General features: G+C 40.0%; 1 protein-coding gene across 1 annotated transcript in view; it reads right to left on the reverse strand.

The window, feature by feature from the left end:
• Window positions 1-9,464: 9,464 nt before the first annotated feature.
• The window catches only part of Rbcn-3A (rabconnectin-3 alpha), a 112,108-nt gene continuing 102,314 nt past the window's right edge, over window positions 9,465-19,258 (reverse strand). Inside the window, exons 56-61 of the mRNA XM_080273149.1 lie at window positions 15,521-15,581; window positions 14,854-15,062; window positions 12,277-12,421; window positions 11,657-11,790; window positions 11,105-11,188; window positions 9,465-9,698 (exon numbers count right to left, since the gene is read on the reverse strand). Of these exons, the coding sequence (XP_080129275.1) occupies window positions 9,501-9,698; window positions 11,105-11,188; window positions 11,657-11,790; window positions 12,277-12,421; window positions 14,854-15,062; window positions 15,521-15,581 (831 nt within the window). The 3' untranslated portion in view covers window positions 9,465-9,500. The remainder of the gene's footprint in view (window positions 9,699-11,104; window positions 11,189-11,656; window positions 11,791-12,276; window positions 12,422-14,853; window positions 15,063-15,520; window positions 15,582-19,258) is intronic.

Raw genomic sequence — 19,258 nt, forward strand, 5'->3', positions numbered from 1 at the left:
CGTATATCTGTGGCACAGTACACCATCAACATACAACAGTACCGTAAATACCAGTAATGACCTAGAAAATTACTCTGTGTGCTGGCAGTGCTACCTAGGTATTATTTAACAAGTTGCCAATATGCAGTTCAGGGATATTACCAGTGCATAAAGGTAAGCATTCCGCTGCAGCAGGTTAGGTTAGGTCAGGTCCAGAAAAATATACCCTACTGTACAGTACAACCTGGGGGGTGTATTGGCAACTTGTAAAAATTTATCCAAATGTCTTTATATGATGGAACTCAGCCACTCTCACAACTTCACTACACTGTTTTAAGGTGACATTTGATAAACCTCACAGTACTTATCAGGCAGGAAAAAATGTCCTCGGTTAGTAATTAAATCAACTCTCCACTCTGACTACACCTGATCATCAACTGTGCTGAAAGGGGTTAGGGATCTTCATCAGGTTACGTACGCTAATGGAGACACAACACTAAGTAACAAGCCTAATAATAGCACTATTACCTAAAACCTGGATAATATCATAGGTAGAGTGTTAAGCAAAAAATTGTGCTATCTTAACCCATGTACTTTACCAAATGACAAATTTCCATATCAAAGTGAGAAATTTGTCTGCCATTACCCAGCAGTCATTCGAAACGTCAACCTTGAAAATGTTTAGCAGGATTGGTTTCACAGTCACTGCCATGTCCTTATTTTCAATTGCCACTCTTATGAATAATACCAGGGCCAAGCAAAACTCCCCTCTACCTTCAGTTAGTAGAGGCAAATCGACAAAAATGCTTGTTCTTGGACCTCACTGTAAGACCTACGACAGTCACGGGCCAGCGCTGCTCCAACAAAACATAAACAAACGATGCAATATGTCTTCTGTGTCCTACGGGGTTACTAATCTAAAACTTTAGTTTATTATTTATTCGTAATTTCATATTGTACTAAAAAAAATACTGCATTGTTTTCCTAATGTTAAGGAAAGGCTACACAATCGTATTATCCCTCATCTTTATTGTTATCATGACTACCATAGCCTTTGAAAGTTTAAATTACATTAAAATGGCAGCATATATCATAATCTACAAAGCAATTCCAGATATGAAACATCCTTATCATTCTGACTTCCTGCTGTGCTAGGAGACTACATACAACACGGTTGTCTTCACAGGGTATACTCACACCATAGTTCCACTTCCCAAGTACCCACTCTCATCAGCCCTTTCTGTTGACTTTAGTCTTCCCACCCAGTCATTTTAAATCAACTATAATAGTACAAGCTCCCCCTCCCTCCCCTCAAAAAATGAATAAATTAATGTCTCAGAAAATATGGTACTGCTTGTAATGTTAAATGTAAGGTTAAGGTGGGGGGGAGATACCATGAGGCACTTAACTGTGGTGCTCAACTCCTTAACTTAGACCTTTGAGCCTGTGGTGGGTTTTTCACCCAATATCCTTGGATACAAGACCACTGCATCATCCAGGTGACCATAATTACCTCCCCTAGGTGTTATTCTAAGAGCTCTTTTACCTACCAACCCATAATGGGTGGATGGAGACCTGAGTCCAGTGACACCACTCTGGCACTAATGAGTCAGCAGCTTCCCACTTAGCCTCTGCAGCAGTAACATTAGAGATGGAATTTTCTGCACACGGCTTCATATGCTAACTTGAATCAATCTGTACAGACCTGAATGGGCCCAAAAAGTACATGGAAAGCCATACAAAGGCCAAAGGTAGTGACGTACAGCAAAATCAGCTTACTCCACGGTGAATATCTTAATCTATCCACTGTCAGCTGTCTCAGTCCCAGAGGGGGTGGACATAAACAAACTTCTTTTTCGCTAACCATATTCTAGTAGTCTAGCCACACTGATAAAGGATCTGCCTAGCTTGAGTCATCAGGCCTACTGCAGTTACCCTCTCATGTTCAGCATTTTCTTCAGTATTAATATGCCCTCCCTCCACCTCACACCATCCTCATTCATATACTGTACATCACCTCCTCATCCTCAGTCTCCCTCTCCCCCTTACTCACAGTCTTTTAGTGTCTCCTTTTCCATTCTCTCCATATGATCAAGGAACTGACCTCAGTGTGTAATGGGGTCTATAAAAGCCCACGTTGCTTAGAGGCAAAGTGGGGATCCTCTCTTGCAGGTCCTTTCTTTGGCTCAGTGGTAATGTGCGTGCCTATGTAGCACGAGGGCCTGAGATCAAATCACTGCCAGGACAGTGATTAAGTTTCAATCCAGTCATTACAAGTGGACTGTAGTTAACATATATGATTAAGAACTAACGAGGGAATGTGTAACCCTGGCCTGCAGTGGCCAGCATGGGTGTGGAGGTTTTCTTTACCACTGTGCATCCATCATACCTCTGCTTGATGTAAATTCTCCTTGATGATTGACTTGCATGACTGAAACATTACTGGCGGTGCAATTGCCATGGTTGTATGCTGCCGAGGGATGGCGCTGAGAGGTATATGAGGGAGGGGGGAGTGAGTTGGGGGGAGGGCAATCAAATGGTAGGTGACAGAGTGACTTGGAGGTATTTTGTCTGCAGCTACCCTTTGTGGGATTAGGGCGTTGGGCTATAGATAGAGAGATAGATAGAGTATGCTGCCGACTCTCCTCAAAGAAAGAATACTGTATACAACAAGCCACTTCATCAACCACTCTCAGTAGGAAAGTAGAGTCAGTTCGTGAGAGGACAGTTAAACCATCCCAGGCAAGTGTCACAACAATAATGACACACCATTACACTCCTCTGGAAGCAGTGATGGTGGACTATAGTTGAGCAGGAACATACAAGAGTGGTGCGAGTTGTTCTCTTCAGACAGTCCCTACACACAGAGATATTCCCCATGGCATTCACTATTCCCCCCATAATGGTAACACCTTCATGGCATTCACTATTCCCCCCGTAATGGTAACATCTTCCTATGCACATCCCTTCCCCTCACTGCACATCCTACCCCAAGATAATGCTCACACGACACTATGTTCAGGAGGAGTAACTACAATCTATCTATCTATCTATAGCACAACGCCCTAATCCCGAAAGGGTGGCCACAGACAAAATGCCTCCAAGTTGTTCTGTCACCCACCATTTGACTGCCCTCCCCCCAACTCATATAACCCCTCACATAACCCCTTTCACTCTAACTACAGCATGTTGTTCTTGATGGAGATCCCTAACCCCTTGCAGCTCAGTTGACTGCCAAGTGTAGTCAGACTGGATGGGTGTTTTGACTAGCAACCAAGAAGACTCATTCCTACATCACAGCCAAGACTCAGTACATTTCATACAACAATGACTTAAACAATGTAGGAGTGACCCAATTCCATCAGGTAAAGATCAAACCTTCTCTACCACAAATTCTGTACCCAACTCAAGACAGACCCTCCCATATCCAGTCCTCAAACTGTCAGAGGTTGGGGTAAATCAAACAACGGCTTCAGCGTCGTAAATATTAATCAAAGCAACGGACTGGAATGTCAATGTGTTCCAGGATCATATATCCCATTCAGTACAACAGACAATTTCAAAACTTCATAGTCTCCTACTGTTAGTCAGAACAGAGTAAATAAAGATATAATTGTAGTGGATGAGTAACTAGAGATGATTTTTCACCCCTTGATTATGAAAAATATCCTAAACTTAATAAAATCCTCTAATGGTATCCAAAATAAAATGAAACTGATGCCATGGTACTAAAAGGGGTATTCACTTCTATTATAATCCCACTGCCCAGGATGCATGTAGGAATCTTATGCAGGGTGACCCCAGTCTGGTATTTCCGTATGTCTTAAATGTCAGGACCAACTTGCCCAGCCCCGGGTTCCTACGCTCCTCTATGGGGGGATGACACAGGATTGGATGATGGATGGATGGATGGATTTCTGTATGTTATTTTGATGGAGGGATGGAGTGGAGAGGTATATGAGAGTGGGGGATGTGAGCTGGGGGCAGGGCTATGAAACAGCGGGGGACAGGGCGACATGGAGGCGATTAGTTTGTGGCCACCCCTTATGGGATTAAGACGTCTGGCAATAGATAGACAGATAGATTTTTGCTGCCTTTACATGATTTTATTTAACTCAGGAAAGGCCGTTTGAACTGAAGGAGTTAATGAAGGCTGTACCTAACCCCTCTAATTCATAAATACCATCCTAACCTGAATAAAATCATCCATACTCCTTTCACCTTGACCTGGCCAAGATTCTCATCATTTTGCAGCTTATTTCACATAGTTCAGTGGCAGAAAAAGATGGTACTGTGGCTGTGTACATCCTTTCCACGGCACTTCTTCGTGACCAGCGCCATATTCTTGTGTTAATCTGTTGCCACATCTCAGCATTCAAGATGAAGTGGTCAGCTTTAGGCCAAGTTAGAGTGAAAAAAGTAGTGTGATAGAAAGAATAACAATAATAATAATAATAATAATAATAATAATAATAGTAGTAATAGTAGTAATAATAATAACAGAAGTAACAGTAATAATAATAATACTGTAATAATAATAATAATAACAATAATAATAATAATAATAATAATAACAATAATAGTCAATGAATGGCAGGGGCTCATATCATGTGTTTTTGTTCAGGAGAGGGAAATTCACTCATTAGACTATAGACAAAACGAGATTTATTACAGATGAAACGAGATTTATTCTACTCCGGATAACACAGGGAATTTATATATTAATCTGAGAGGAAACCTAGCAATCACATTATAAAATCTGGACCTCAAAATATACAAATAATACGTGTTTATGATACTGCCGCAGAGATATACTGTATACTGCATATATACAAATAAACGTAACTGCTCTAAAATACACCATACTACATGATAACATATACATCTCTATACATATTTAATTTATATATGGTTTCTTATAAGTACAGTGTGCTATTTGAAACTCTATCATCAGCATCATCATTCAGACTGCTTTGCCCACCTAAGGATCAGGCGAGAGCAAGGATAAAACTGACAGAGTGAGATATAAACAGTCAGCCTAATTAAAATGGGTCATACTTTCATTCATTCACCATCCAAGCCCCTGGAATCCTGGCATGCATTACTGGACAAATATCTTTACTTCCTCCTCCTCCTCCCCCTCCTCATCATCATCATCATCATCATCATCATCATCATCATCATCAACCAGACCTTTTTTCCTACCTATGGACTGGGTGTGGGAGGGTCCAGGGGAGAAAAAATAAAAAAATAATAAAAATAAGACAAGGATAGCCTGTCAGCATCACCAAAACCTTCGCTTCAGTTCACGGAGAAGCAGAGGAGGAAACGAACTTCGGAAGATCAAGGCTGACTGGACCTAACACTGTAAACCTCAAACACGCTTTCGTACTCCACAAGAGAGGTGATGGGGAGGGGTAGGTTAGGTTGAGTTAGGTTAGGTTAAGCTGGATCAGGTTTTAATTAAGCTTGATACACTTAAGCTGGTTGGATTAATTAGATTTGCATTTGAAAGAGAGGGGTGTGAGCTGGGAGCAGGGCAATGAAATGGTGGGGGACAGGGCGACGTGGAGGCAATTTGTTTGTTGCCACCCCTTACGGGATTAAGGCGTCTGGCAATAGATAGACAGTGCATCTGATTATTTATTTTTGTTTCACTTATTGTTAGGCTGATGGGGTTATGCTATGTTAAGCTGCTATATTATTTCAAGCGATATAACGGCTATGCTGTGTTGTTAGTTAGGTTAGGTTAAGCTGGAGAAGGTTTAAATTAAGCTTGATACACCTAAGCTGGTTAGATTAATAAGGCTTGGTATTAGTTATTTCTGCTGATGTGGTTATGTTAAGTTGCTATACAGGTATGTTTGTTTTGCTTACTCTTAGGCTTATGTGGTTATGCTGTGTTAAGTTCCTACATTATTTCATGCGATACAGTGGTTATCCTGTGTTATGTAATGCTAGGTTAAGCGAGGTCTGGCTCATGTAGGCTATGCTGGGCTAGGGTAGGGTAAATTAGGCTTTCATTTGATGTCGGATTAGGCAGGAGTTGGCTAGAGTAAGTGTGTTTATGTTGCTAGGATACGATGGATTAGGTGAGGCTAGGATGAAATGATGTTGCTAGGATAAGATGGATTAGGTCAGGTTAGGATTTATGTTGCTAGGATAAGATGGATTAGGTCTGGTTAGGATTTATGTTGCTAGGATAAGATGGATTAGGTCTGGTTAGGATTTATGTTGCTAGGATAAGATGGAGTAGGTCAGGTTAGGAATTATGTTCCTAGGATAAGATGGATTGGGTAAGGCTAGGTTGAATTTATGTTGCTAGGATAAGATGGAGTAGGTTAGGTTAGGATTTATGTTGCTAGGATAAGATGGATTAAGTCAGGCTAGGTTGAATTTATGATGCTAGGATAAGATGAATTAAGTGAGGCTAGGTTGAATTGTACAGCATCACTTCACACACTATTAAGTTACATATATAGTGTACTTATTATGCCCTACTTTACACTTACCACTGCTGCAACACACTTATAAAATCTGTACACAGTGATGTAATTCCTACCTATGCTGGCTTGGCATGTGCTATCCCCTACACCACACACATATATATATATATATATATATAGAATTAGGGAGACTTCAACAACTTTATATGGTTAAAATTGTCCACGCTCTCTCTCTCTCTCTCTCTCTTGCACCTAACCCATAATATTGATTCACAATATTTCAACAACTTTATAATAGTTAAAATTGTACACAGACTCACTCTCTCTCTCTCTCTTTCTCGCATTAATTACACACTCTCTCTCTCTCTCTCTCTCTAACTTTCTTACACACACTAGCTTTAAAAATCCAGGTATAGCTTCAACAACAATTAAGTTTACATGTCTGTCACCATTACCACCAAATTCCTACACCTCACCATTTTATATTTTACACATTTAGTATCCACATTTTTGTCATATATATTCTTTAACTTCCACCACTGACGGTACAAAGGAATATTAATAAGAAATCCTACACGCAAAAGTAAACTGAGATGACCTAGTTGGCGTAGACATGATAAAGAGACAATTATCGCATCGAGAGGGGTAAATAGGCAAGGAGGAGGGTGCCAGGAAGCCTCATGAACGCAAAGTAATCAAGGTCTCCGTAATATCGCACTAAGAAAGATAAACAAACAAGGAGGAGGGTGTTAGGAAGCCTCGAGAACGCAAGGTAATTGAGATCTCCGTAATATCGAACCCAGAGAGATAAACGAGCATGGAGGAGGGTGTCAGGAAGCCTCGAGAACGCAAGGTAATGGAGATCTTCGTAATATCGAACCCAGAGAGTAAACAAACATGGAGGAGGGTTCAGGAAGCCTCAAGAAAGGAATGTAATCAAGGTCTCCGTCATATTACATCACAAGAGATAAACAAGCATGTAGGAGGGTTCAAGAATCCTCAGATATGCAGTGTAATAGGGCTTTCCATCACATCACATCCACAATTTGCCAAGTAGCGCCAAGCCTCCACACAACGGCTCACATGCACCTACAGGCATAAAGAAACAAAAGACATTATGTTAAATCAAATACCAGTACAAATTTAATTTAAAACAATATGTACTGGTCACATGCACCTATGGGTATAAAGAAACAAGAGGCGTTAAGTTAAATCAAATACGAATTCAATTTAAAAGAATATGTACTGGTCTTTCAGGGTCACTCCTCTTGCAGGCACTACTATACCTCATTTACTCTAACTTGGCCTAATATTGCCATCTCTCCAACTTCAATTCTGCACTTTAGGATGAGATTAATGCTAGAATATGATGCCAGTCACGAAGAAGTGCTATGGGAGGATTGTAGAGCCGTAGTACTGTCTCTTTCTGCCACTGAGCTACGTGAAATAAGCCGCAAAAGGATGAAAATCTGGGCCAAGTTAAAGTGAATGAAGTATAAACCCTGTACAGTTAGATCTCAGGCTATCTGTGGAGGAACGCCAAATAAACCACAATATTTAAAACCAGAAAATGGAGGTCAGACAATGGATATTTCTTTCTTCCCCCTATTTCTTTTTTTTTATAGTCTGTCTACGGAGCATCATCATAAAAAAATATTATAAGACTGTCCAATGAGCAACTCTGAAGGCGCAATGTCTCTAAAGTTCATTATTATATCCTCCATTATCTCGGTCTCGACTTTGGCGCGTTCCTCGTGACTCCACAGACCTCCTCATATCGTCATTACTTCATTTACACACACAACAGACCTCCTCATATTGTCATTACTTCATATACACACACAACAGACCTCCTCATATCATTATTACTTCATTTACACACACAACAGACCTCCTCATATCATCATTACTTCATTTACACACACAACAGACCTCTTCATATCATCATTACTTCATTTACACACACAACAGACCTCCTCATATCATTACTAATACTTCATTTACACACACACCTTGGCAAACATTTCAGGCCAACACATATCCGCATGACATTCACCTGCTCTTGTATAACTATCTATCTATCTCTCTATTGCCAGATACCCTAATCCCATAAGGGGTGGCCACAAACAAATCACCTCATGTCGACCTGCCCCTTATCATTTCACTGCCCTCCCCTCAGCTCACACACCCCTCTCATATACCTCTCCACTCCACCCCTCCATCTCATCCTCAGCCTCCCTTCCTTCTCCCCCCCTCCACCTCACTCACATACACTCTCCTCATTAGTCTCTCACTCTCCATCCTTTCCACATGGCCAAACCACTTCAATGTATTTCTCCTAATGCTTTCTGACACATCCATACCATAATACTTTCATAAATATACATTCAAGCAAACATTCTAGGCTGCTGCATACACATTACCTACCATGGCGCTTCTATATACAAAATTTTAAATATATCATTCATGTCAGTCTATATGTGAGTAATACTTGGGTAATACTTATGCAGATACTAAAATACCTCTATAAATAAATATTCACTTAATCATTTTGGGTCTGTGTACGCATTACCTACTATAATGCTTCTAAATGCTGAAAACTAAATATATCTGGCATAATCAGTCCATATGTGAGTAATACTTGGGTAATACTTTGGCAGATACTAAAATACTTCAATCAACAAATAATAAATCAATCATTCTCGACTACTGCACACACATTACCTGCTATAATGCTTCCATATACGAAAAATTACATATATCTTGCATTATCAGTCTAGATGTGAATAATACTTGGGTAATACTTTGGCAGAGACTAAAATACTTTTATCAACAAATATTCAATCATTCTGGGCTTCTGTATACACGTTACCTGCTGTATTGCTCCTATATATGAAACTTTAAATATACAGTATCTTGCATGTCAGTCTAAATATGAGTAATACTTGGGTAATACTTTGGCAGAGACTATAATACTTCCATCAACAAATATTCAATCATTCAGGGCTACTGCATACACATTACCTTCTATATCGCTTCTATATACACAACTCTCCCTACATCCTGCATGGTGGTTTATATGTGGGCAACGTTGAGGTCGCGTTCGGGCAGCTGTCGCAGTTTGATGGACCCGTCGGCCCCACACGAGAAGAGTCGGTTGGCTGAGTCGAGGTACAGCTGCGTGACCCCATGACTGAGGTTCTTGAAGAGGGAGGAGCGGGAGTGTTCGCCAGGCAGGTTGTAAATCAGGTTGTGGATGGACAGACCCCACACCTACAGAACAAAAAATACATATACATACATACATAAATACATACACTACTTACATATATACATACACACATAAAAATACATACATAAGACTGCATCACCAGAACAAAAAATACACATATATACATACATACGACTGTATCACCAGAACAAAAAATACACACACATACATACATATATACATACATAAGACTGCATCACCAGAACAAAAATATACATAGATACAGCAGGTGATACTGGCATGTTAAATATATAAAGTGTGTGTGTTGGTATGCTGAGTTAGGTTCAGATTAGTTAGGGTTCAGAATCGTTAACTCTGCCTGGATAAGAGTCAAGGAGGCCTGGGCTGGGCTGTGTTGTGCTGAGTTAGGGTGGGCTGGGATGGGTTGGGTTGGGTTGGGTTGGGTTGGGATGGATTGGGTTGGGCTGGGATGGGTTGGGTTGGGTTGGGTTGGGATGGATTGGGTTGGGCTGGGATGGGTTGGGTTGGGTTGGGTTGAATTGAGCTAGGATGGGTTGGGTTGGATTAGGTTTGGTTACATTCATCCCAGAAGGCTGGGTTAGGTCAGGTTTGTCTGGTGGATTAGGCAGGGTTCAATCAGATTAAGCCAGATTAAGAACAATAGGTTAGGCAGGGTAGGTCATATGTTGTGTTGTAATTAGGTTAGGTCAGGGTAGGTCATGTGTTAAGGTGTGTTGTGTAATTAGGCTAGGTTAGGATAGGTCGTGTTAAAGTGTGTTGTAATTGGGTTAGGTCAGGGTAGGTCATGTGTTAAAGTGTGTTGTAATTGGGTTAGGTCAGGGTAGGTCATGTGTTAAAGTGTGTTGTAATTGGGTTAGGTCAGAGTAGGTCATGTGTTAAAGTGTGTTGTAATTAGGTTAGGTCAGGGTAGGTCATGTGTTAAAGTGTGTTGTAATTGGGTTAGGTCAGGGTAGGTCATGTGTTAAAGTGTGTTGTAATTGGGTTGGGTCAGGGTAGGTCATGTGTTAAAGTGTGTTGTAATTGGGTTGGGTCAGGGTAGGTCATGTGTTAAAGTGTGTTCTAATTGGGTTGGGTCAGGGTAGGTCATGTGTTAAGGTGTGTTGTGTAATTGGGTCAGGTCAGGGTAGGTCATGTGTTAAGGTGTATAATCAGGTTAGGTCAGGGTAGGTCATATGTTGTTATAATTAGGTCAGGTCAGGGTAGGTTATGTGTTAAGGTGTATAATTAGGTCAGGTCAGGGTAGGTCATGTGTTAAAGTGTATAATCAGGTTAGGTCAGGGTAGGTCATGTGTTGTGTTGTAATTAGGTTAGGTCAGGGTAGGTCAGGTGTTAAGGTGTATAATCAGGTTAGGTCAGGGTAGGTCAGGTGTTAAGGTGTATAATCAGGTTAGGTCAGGGTAGGTCATGTGTTGTTGTCGTGACCCACCTTAATATCCCCATCGGCTGACCCGGTACAGAAGAACTCCTCACTCTGATCCAACGCCATGCACTTGATTGCTGAGTCATGGGCCTGGGGAGTATACACCATCACCATCATCACTACCAGCATTATCAACATTATTATTATCTTCATCAACATCATCACTACCAGCAAAACTATTATTATTATCATCATCATCACCATCAACATTATCATTATCATCATCATCAACATTATTATATTCATCAACATCATCACCAATATCAACATTATCATCATTATCATCATCAACATTACAATCATCATCGTCATCACCACCATCAACATTATTAGTATCATCATCAGCACAACCACCACCATCACCACCACTATCAACATTATTATCTTCATCATCATCATCATCACTCAACATTATCATCATCATCACCACCACCATCATCAACATTAGTATCTTCATCCTTATCATCATCATCATCATCTATGTGTGTGTGTGTGTGTGTGTGTGTGTGTGTGTGTGTGTGTGTGTGTGTGTGTGTGTGAGTGTGTACGTTTTCTCACCTGGAACTTCTGTCGTAGTGTGCGCTGCCTGACATCAAAGATACAGACGGTACCCTTCTTGCCGGCTGACAGGACCAGCTGGTGTTGTGGTGCGTAGAGGAGTGCCGACGCGCCGTTGTCATGACACGTCCACGCTGAGAGTATTATTATTATTATTATTATTATTATTATTATTATTATTATTATCACTGTTATTGTTGTAGTTGTTATTATTATTATTACTATTATTGTTGTTGTTGTTGTTTTTGTTGTTATTATCATTATTGTTATCATTATTTTTACTACTATTATTATTATTATTATTAAGCAACGTTGGGTCTGGTTAGTACTTGGATGGGTGACCGCCTGGGAACACCAGATGCTGTTGGCATCCCTACGTGTCAAGTGGGGTTGGTGGAGGATTAGTGCCCCTCCCTGTAAAACAATTAACTCTAAGCCATTGGCCACCCCGTCTGGGATACATGGCGTCTGGCAATGAATGAATGAAAATGAATTATTATTTCTCTCAAGACTTGACTCTCTCTCTCTCTCTCTCTCTCTGAAATTGGTATGTCTGTCTGTCTCTCATGTTCTCCCCAGTATGATTACACACAAAATGCCTCAAGGCCAATCACACTCACAGACAACATTGGCCTTGCGCTGTGGCAGGAGTGTGTCCCACAGCGTCACGTTGCGGTGTTCCGAGGACTGACCCGCCGTGGCTATCAGGCTGGACGACCCGACGAACACAAAGTCACTCCCGTGTTTGTTGTGGCACTGGTGAGTCTGGGGGGAGGGCGGCACAATGACGTTTTAATACAATACAGTAAGACCTAGAAATATTTAGCTAGTGTTGGTCCTTATTTAACCCACAAAGAACACCAGATATTATATGTACAGTAAGACCTCACTATAACGGACTAATTGGGGCCCTAACCATTCTGAAAAATGAAAAATTCTGATAAAAGCAACATCCAGCCTTCCCCCTGCTGACCCGGACTTTTTCCAATATATCAGACATTAGTCCAGATCGTACGAACGGTTTTTAAACTGCTTTGACTACCACTGTGGTACTGTACTGTGTTATACCTTCACTACATTAATCAAATGGTATAATATATATAATAATACTGTACTGTACACTGATAAACATGTCTTTTATTTACCTTATTGTGGTGAACACAGCTGAAGTGGTCAGGCAGTCCGGACTGCTTCTGGCTTTATCAGACTTTCCGATATATAGGAAATTAGTCCGGCAGCTCCTCAAGTCCGATAAAAGCGAATTCCGGTCTATTGAAGTCCGTTATATCGAGGTTTTACTGTACTATCTTTTTAACACAATGGCCCCAGACTTATCTCACGACCTGACTCTCTCTCTAGCAACAAACTCTCATCCCTTTTCTGTCCAACTCTCTAATGCAAGAGTTAACTGTTACTCCCAGTCCTTCATTTATGTAACAGGTCAACTCAGGAACTGTCTCCCTCTGTCTGTATTTCCTACTTCCTATGATCTCTGGTCTTTCGAACGCAGTGTGTCCAGGCATCTCGATATGATATGAATGGATCTTGAATTTGAGACTGTTTTGTATTGTTTTTTTTTTTTTCTTGGAAGGAACAGTTTGTGGGTTCTGGCCTTTGGTTCCTTCTTCATTGCATTAAAAAAAAAAAAAAAAAAAAAAAAATCATAACAAGGCCATCATACTTGGGTTCCTATTCCTGTCGGTTAAGGAAGCTCCCTAACACCTCGTCCTTCGTGACTTATTTTTGGATATTTCTGGCTGATATCCATTTCCATATTATCTGTACAGAGTATGGTGATATTATAATGATTTACGTAACACAGAGGTCAGTAAGATGTAATAAGCACAATAAACCACTTAGGAATACGTGTTAGGGACCTTCCTTAAACAATGAGAATAAGGGCCTTGACAACCCTATGAACACAAAGGCAAGTACAGAGGCTCCTTAGCATCTCCTTCTTACTCATTTAGTTTTAGGTATGGTTGGTTAATATCCTTTGGTCTTATTTATGCAAAGTATGGCAATATTAAAAAGGCTTATGCAACACAGAAGGGGAGAGTAAGGAGTAATAAACAAAATAAATAGCTCAGGAGAAGGTGTCAAGTAGCCTCTGTACCCAATGAGAATACCACCCATGACCTTGACACCAAATTACACTACCAACACTACCAAACAAACATGGCTTCACTTCCACAAATCACTTCACAATTCACTGCATCCACAAGTACAGAATATTTTTCTTTTTTAACACCTTCAGTACTGCAGAATTTAACGCATTTCATTCTTGGCACCGTCGGACGCTTATATTCAGTTTAGGAAGGGTTAAAACACAAGGCCTATTCAATAAATGCTTTTTCACCAAGATAGCTTTGTATATATCACTGATACAGCCAATGAAATGACTCTGAAAGTGAAGGAATTACAGAATGTCCATTAATACTTCTGTTCTTGTTGCAGTCAGAGGGATTATATATATTTTCTTTTATGTGGAGAGGATGGAGGGTGAAAGACTGACGAAGAGAGTGTATGTGAGTGAGGAGGAGGGGGGAAGAGGGAGGGGGAGGCCAAGGATGAGATGGAGGGATGGGGTGGAGAGGTATATGAGAGAGGGGGGTGTGAGTTGGGAGCAGGGCAGTGAAATGGCGGGGGACAGGGCGACTTGGAGGCGATTTGTTTGTGGCCACCCCAAACGGGATTGAGGCGTCTGGCAATAGACAGATAGATAGAAGAAGGAACCAAAGGCCAGAAGCCCACAAGACTGCTCCTCTGAAGAAAAAACAAAAACAAGATAACAGTGAGCCAAATTCAAGATCTGTTCTTTTTTTCTTCTTTTTTTAAATGTAGGAAAGAAGGAAACAAAGGCCAGAAGCCCGCAAGATTGTCCCCTCCAAGAAAAAACAAAAACATGATAACAGTGAGCCAAATTCAAGATCCGTTCACATTTTTTTTTTATAAAGCAAGAAAGAAAGAAACAAAGGCCAAAAGCTCGCAAGATTGTCCCCGCCAAGAAAAAACAAAAACAAGATAAACGTGAGCCAAATTCAAGATGTTTACTTTTTTTTTTTTTTTTTTTTTTTATAATGCAAGAAAGAAGGAACCAAAGGCCAGACGCCCACAAGACTGTTCCCACTAAGAAAATACAAAACAAAATAAGAGAAAGCCAAACACAATCTCCGTGTCTCTGCACCAATACTCACATAATAGGGTTTGTTCAGCTGCGACCCCAGACCAAACTGATACAAGGACAGGTTGCCGTCGCCATCAATGACACCAAACTTGTTGCCCTGTTGGTTGAAGCGGACCCGCGCCACTTTGGCAAAGGTGCCGCCGGGTCTGGGTCGCGACACCACTGAGCTGTGGTGCCACTCACGCACCACCACTGACCCGTCCTGACATCCAACCAAGTCTGGGAGTGGCAGGAGTGTTTATCATCATCATCATCATCACCATTATCCTCACCAAGTAACTCTGCACTATATGCAATAAGGGTGTAATCCACAAACAGGAAAAGAGGAACATAAGACTGCATCATCATCATCATCATCATCATCATTATCACCATCATCATCATCATCATTATCATCACCATCATCATCATCATCATCATCATCATCACCACCATCATCATCATCATCATCATATCATCATCATCATCATCATCGTCATCATCATCATTCCAATACAGTAATGATACTTGTACACTTAACTAGCTTATATTAAATGATGAAAAAGATAAAGATGATGAAAGATTCTCTCTCTTTCACTCACACCTACACTACTGTACACCCACACCCATCTACTCAGCCGCCTCCCTTCCCCCACAAACAGGGGTAAGGTCATAAGGTCAAAGGTCACAGTACTTACACATTGGCAGTACCGGGTGTGATGTCATGCGGCGAGTGCCCTCAACGCGGTGGCTCAGCAACTGTGGGGGCGGCAGTACGATCATGTCAAACAACAGATCAATAAGGTACGCTCTTTTCACTGCAACATGGCCTAAAATTGCCATCTCTCCATCCTGAATGTTGAGTTGTATTAATAAACACTAGAATACAATGCTAGTCACAAAGAAGTGCTATGGAAAGGATGCATATCATTTTTCACATCAAAATTCTCATGGGGCAACACAGGATTAGATAATGGATGGATGGATGGATGGATGGATGGATGGATAATAATAATAATAATAATAATACTGTAATAATAATAATAATAATAATAATAATAATAATAATAATAATAATAATAATAATAATAATAATAAAATAAACAATAAATAAATATGTAAGTAAAACAGTTATATAAATTTTAAAAAATGAATTCAAAGTTTAAAAGACTGCAGCACCTATCAAACATGGCAATACTCCCAAGGTGGATGGCAAGCTGGTAACAAGAGCAGATGGAGGTTTCGGTTTCACTAGCCATAGCAATTTTACTCCTGACCATCTTCCTTTGCTGACATTCCCTTTTTTTTTTTTTTAACAGTGGTTTAAAAATATGGAGAGTTGTGCATAATATTCTTTTAAATATTTCCTCATCAGCCATAGGGATTTAACTCCTGACCATCTTCCTTTGCTGTTTTTTTTTTTTTTTTTTTTTAAGTGGATTGAATGGAGAATTGTGCAGAATATACTCCCAAATTTCCTCACTAACCCTAAAGATTTTACTCCTGACCATCCTCCTTTATTGATCTTTTCTATGGTGGTTCAGTAACATGGAGAGTTGTGCAGCATATACTCCTGAATTTCCTCACCAGCCCTAAAGATTTTACTCCAGGCCATCCCTCTTTGTTGATCTTTTTTTTTAAGTGGTTTAATTACAAGTTGTGCAGGATATTTCAACATTTTCCTCTGTCTACACTAAACTATTCTCTGTTCACCTGATCTGGGAATAAAATTATCCTCTCTCCATACTGGATACCGAGTTATAACAAGAAACACGAGATCAACACTAGTCACAAAGAAGTGCTGTGGAAGGGATGCAGAGCTCAAGCATTATTCCGCCAATGAGGGAAATAAGTTGCAAAAGGACGAAAATATCCACCAAAATCAGAGTGACAGACCAACACATATGCATTACACACCGAACTTTCAAAATAAACAAAACAACGCAGTCCACTATAGTTGTGGCGCACGACTCTGAGGTTGTCATTATCGTACCCTGGCAACCTACCATTCAAAAGTGCGTCTGATTTTGTATCATATTATACACGAACCATATTATTGTATTATGAATGAATACATTATACACAAATATTATTATACACGAATCACTTGTGTCTCATGTTATACACAAAATGGGATGCACTTTTGAATGGTAGGTTGCCAGGGTACGATAATGACAACCTCAGAGTCATGCGCCGCAACTCTACCAGACACAAACTTTCAAATGACAACAGTATGGAATCTTAAACACCAAGGGGGCACCGTGAACTTGGTGGACTGAAGGCTGAGGGTGTCTTTCTCCGGCAGTCCACCATTTTCCTTTCAGCATTTCATAGATAAAGATATAATGAATGTTATTGTTTGGGAAATCTCACTGGACCTTCTAATACAGTAACAATTAAATGAAGTAAGTAAAAAAAATAAATAAACAAAATAAAAATAATAAAATAATAATAATAATAATAATAATAATAATAACAACTACACAAATTTTAGGTAAAAAAGTTTGAGTGTAATTTCGAATGTCATATGAACCTTTAATATTAACTACTACTATCAATGTTGTTATTATTATTTATGTTGTGGGCCCATGTTATGTGGATGTGAACGTGGGCACATTATGTGGATGTGAACGTGGGCATGTTATGTGGATGTGAACGTGGGCATGTTATGTGGCTGTAAACGTGGGCATGTTATGTGGCTGTAAACGTGACCATGTTATGTGGCTGTAAATGTGGCCATGTTATGTGGATGTTAATGTGGGGATGTTATGTGGATGTGAACGTGGGCCATGTTATGTGGATGTGAAGTTGCCATCCCCCTACATTCCACCTTTCTCCTTTCCAGGGATAGGGAGGGATGTTCATATTGGTGCTAACACATGAAGGCATCCTGTCCAGCACCATAACTACTCTATTACTAAATCTTTCACACAACTACAATACACTACTTCACTACACACAAGCACTATACTGTACATACTCTACACAATAACACAAAACTCAATAAAACATCTAACACAATAACTACCCTAATATTCAAACTTGCAAACAACTTAAACTTTCAAACAACCACAGAATTTCAAACATAAACAGACTTTCACACACCTTGCATATATTCAAACAAGGTAAACAAGGAAATCACCATAACATCCAACACAATGGCAAATTTGAACAGAAAAAAAAAAAAGCTTTGTATGGGTGCTACAGAATTAATGCAAAAATCACGAGAAATTCTAATCTAAGCCCATACTCTCATCAGCCAAGGCAGCTCCCTAACATCTTTTCCTAGCCGATTTATTTTGTTTATTACATCTTACTGTCCTCTTCTGTGTTATATAAAGCCTTCCAATATTGCCATACTCTGCATAAATAACACACAAAGGATATTAACCAGCCACATCCAAAAATAAATCACTAAGAGGAGGTTTTAGGGAAAGTCCTTAACCAAAAGGGACCCTAGAGAATTTCTATCTATCTATCTATTGCCAGACGCATTAATCCCACAAGGGGTGGCCATAAACAAATCGCCTCCATGTCGCCCTGTCCCGTCATTTCACTGCCCTGCTCCCAGTTCACACACCCCTCTCTCATATATCTCTCCACTCCATCCCTCCATCTCATCCTTGGCCTCCCCCTCCCTCTCCCCTCTTCCACCTCACTCACATACACTCTCCTCGTCAATACTGAACACTATCTTTTCACAGTGTTTGAGAAATTGTTGATTACTTTCCACATTTACAGCTAAGTCAAAGCATACAATTATTCGGCAAGTACCTGATATTATGTTGAAGTTATTTTCACACAACACTTGCCTATTTTAAAGTGGTTTATGTTGATACTAGAAAAGTTATTAATGTTGTTATTTTAAACTTCCTTGTAACCAAAATTCGAAAGTTGTCAATTGTGAAGGGGTTAATTTTTTTCATTCATTCATTCATTGCCAGACGCCATGTATCCCAAACGGGGTGGCCAACAGCTTAGAGTTAATTGTTTTACAGGGAGGGGCACTAATCCTCCACCAACCCCACTTGACACGTAGGGATGCCAACAGCATCTGGTGTTCCCAGGCGGTCACCCATCCAAGTACTAACCAGACCCAACGTTGCTTAACTTCGCTGATCGGATGGGAAGCGGTCATCTTGAAAAGTCTATCTTAAAGTACATATATAATAATTTGGATACAACATGAATAAAATTATAAGAGAATCATTCAGCTGAAAAGATCAAATAAAAACAAAAAAAATTATCTAGGGAGTAAATATATGGCAGTTATAATTACCCAAACTTTCAAATTATTTCAAAATTTAAAATATAAACAAACGATAACTCTAGTCAAATGAAATATATTACAAGAATGGCTTTGTAACTTTCAAATAACAACAAAAACTTCAAACACAAACAGACTAACCACCACATAAACACTAAAACATATAACT

The sequence above is a fragment of the Coenobita brevimanus genome, chromosome 53 (genome assembly GCF_032717465.1).
Source record: "Coenobita brevimanus isolate Jiangsu-jjx chromosome 53, ASM3271746v2, whole genome shotgun sequence".
In the NCBI taxonomy this organism is placed as follows: domain Eukaryota; kingdom Metazoa; phylum Arthropoda; class Malacostraca; order Decapoda; family Coenobitidae; genus Coenobita; species Coenobita brevimanus.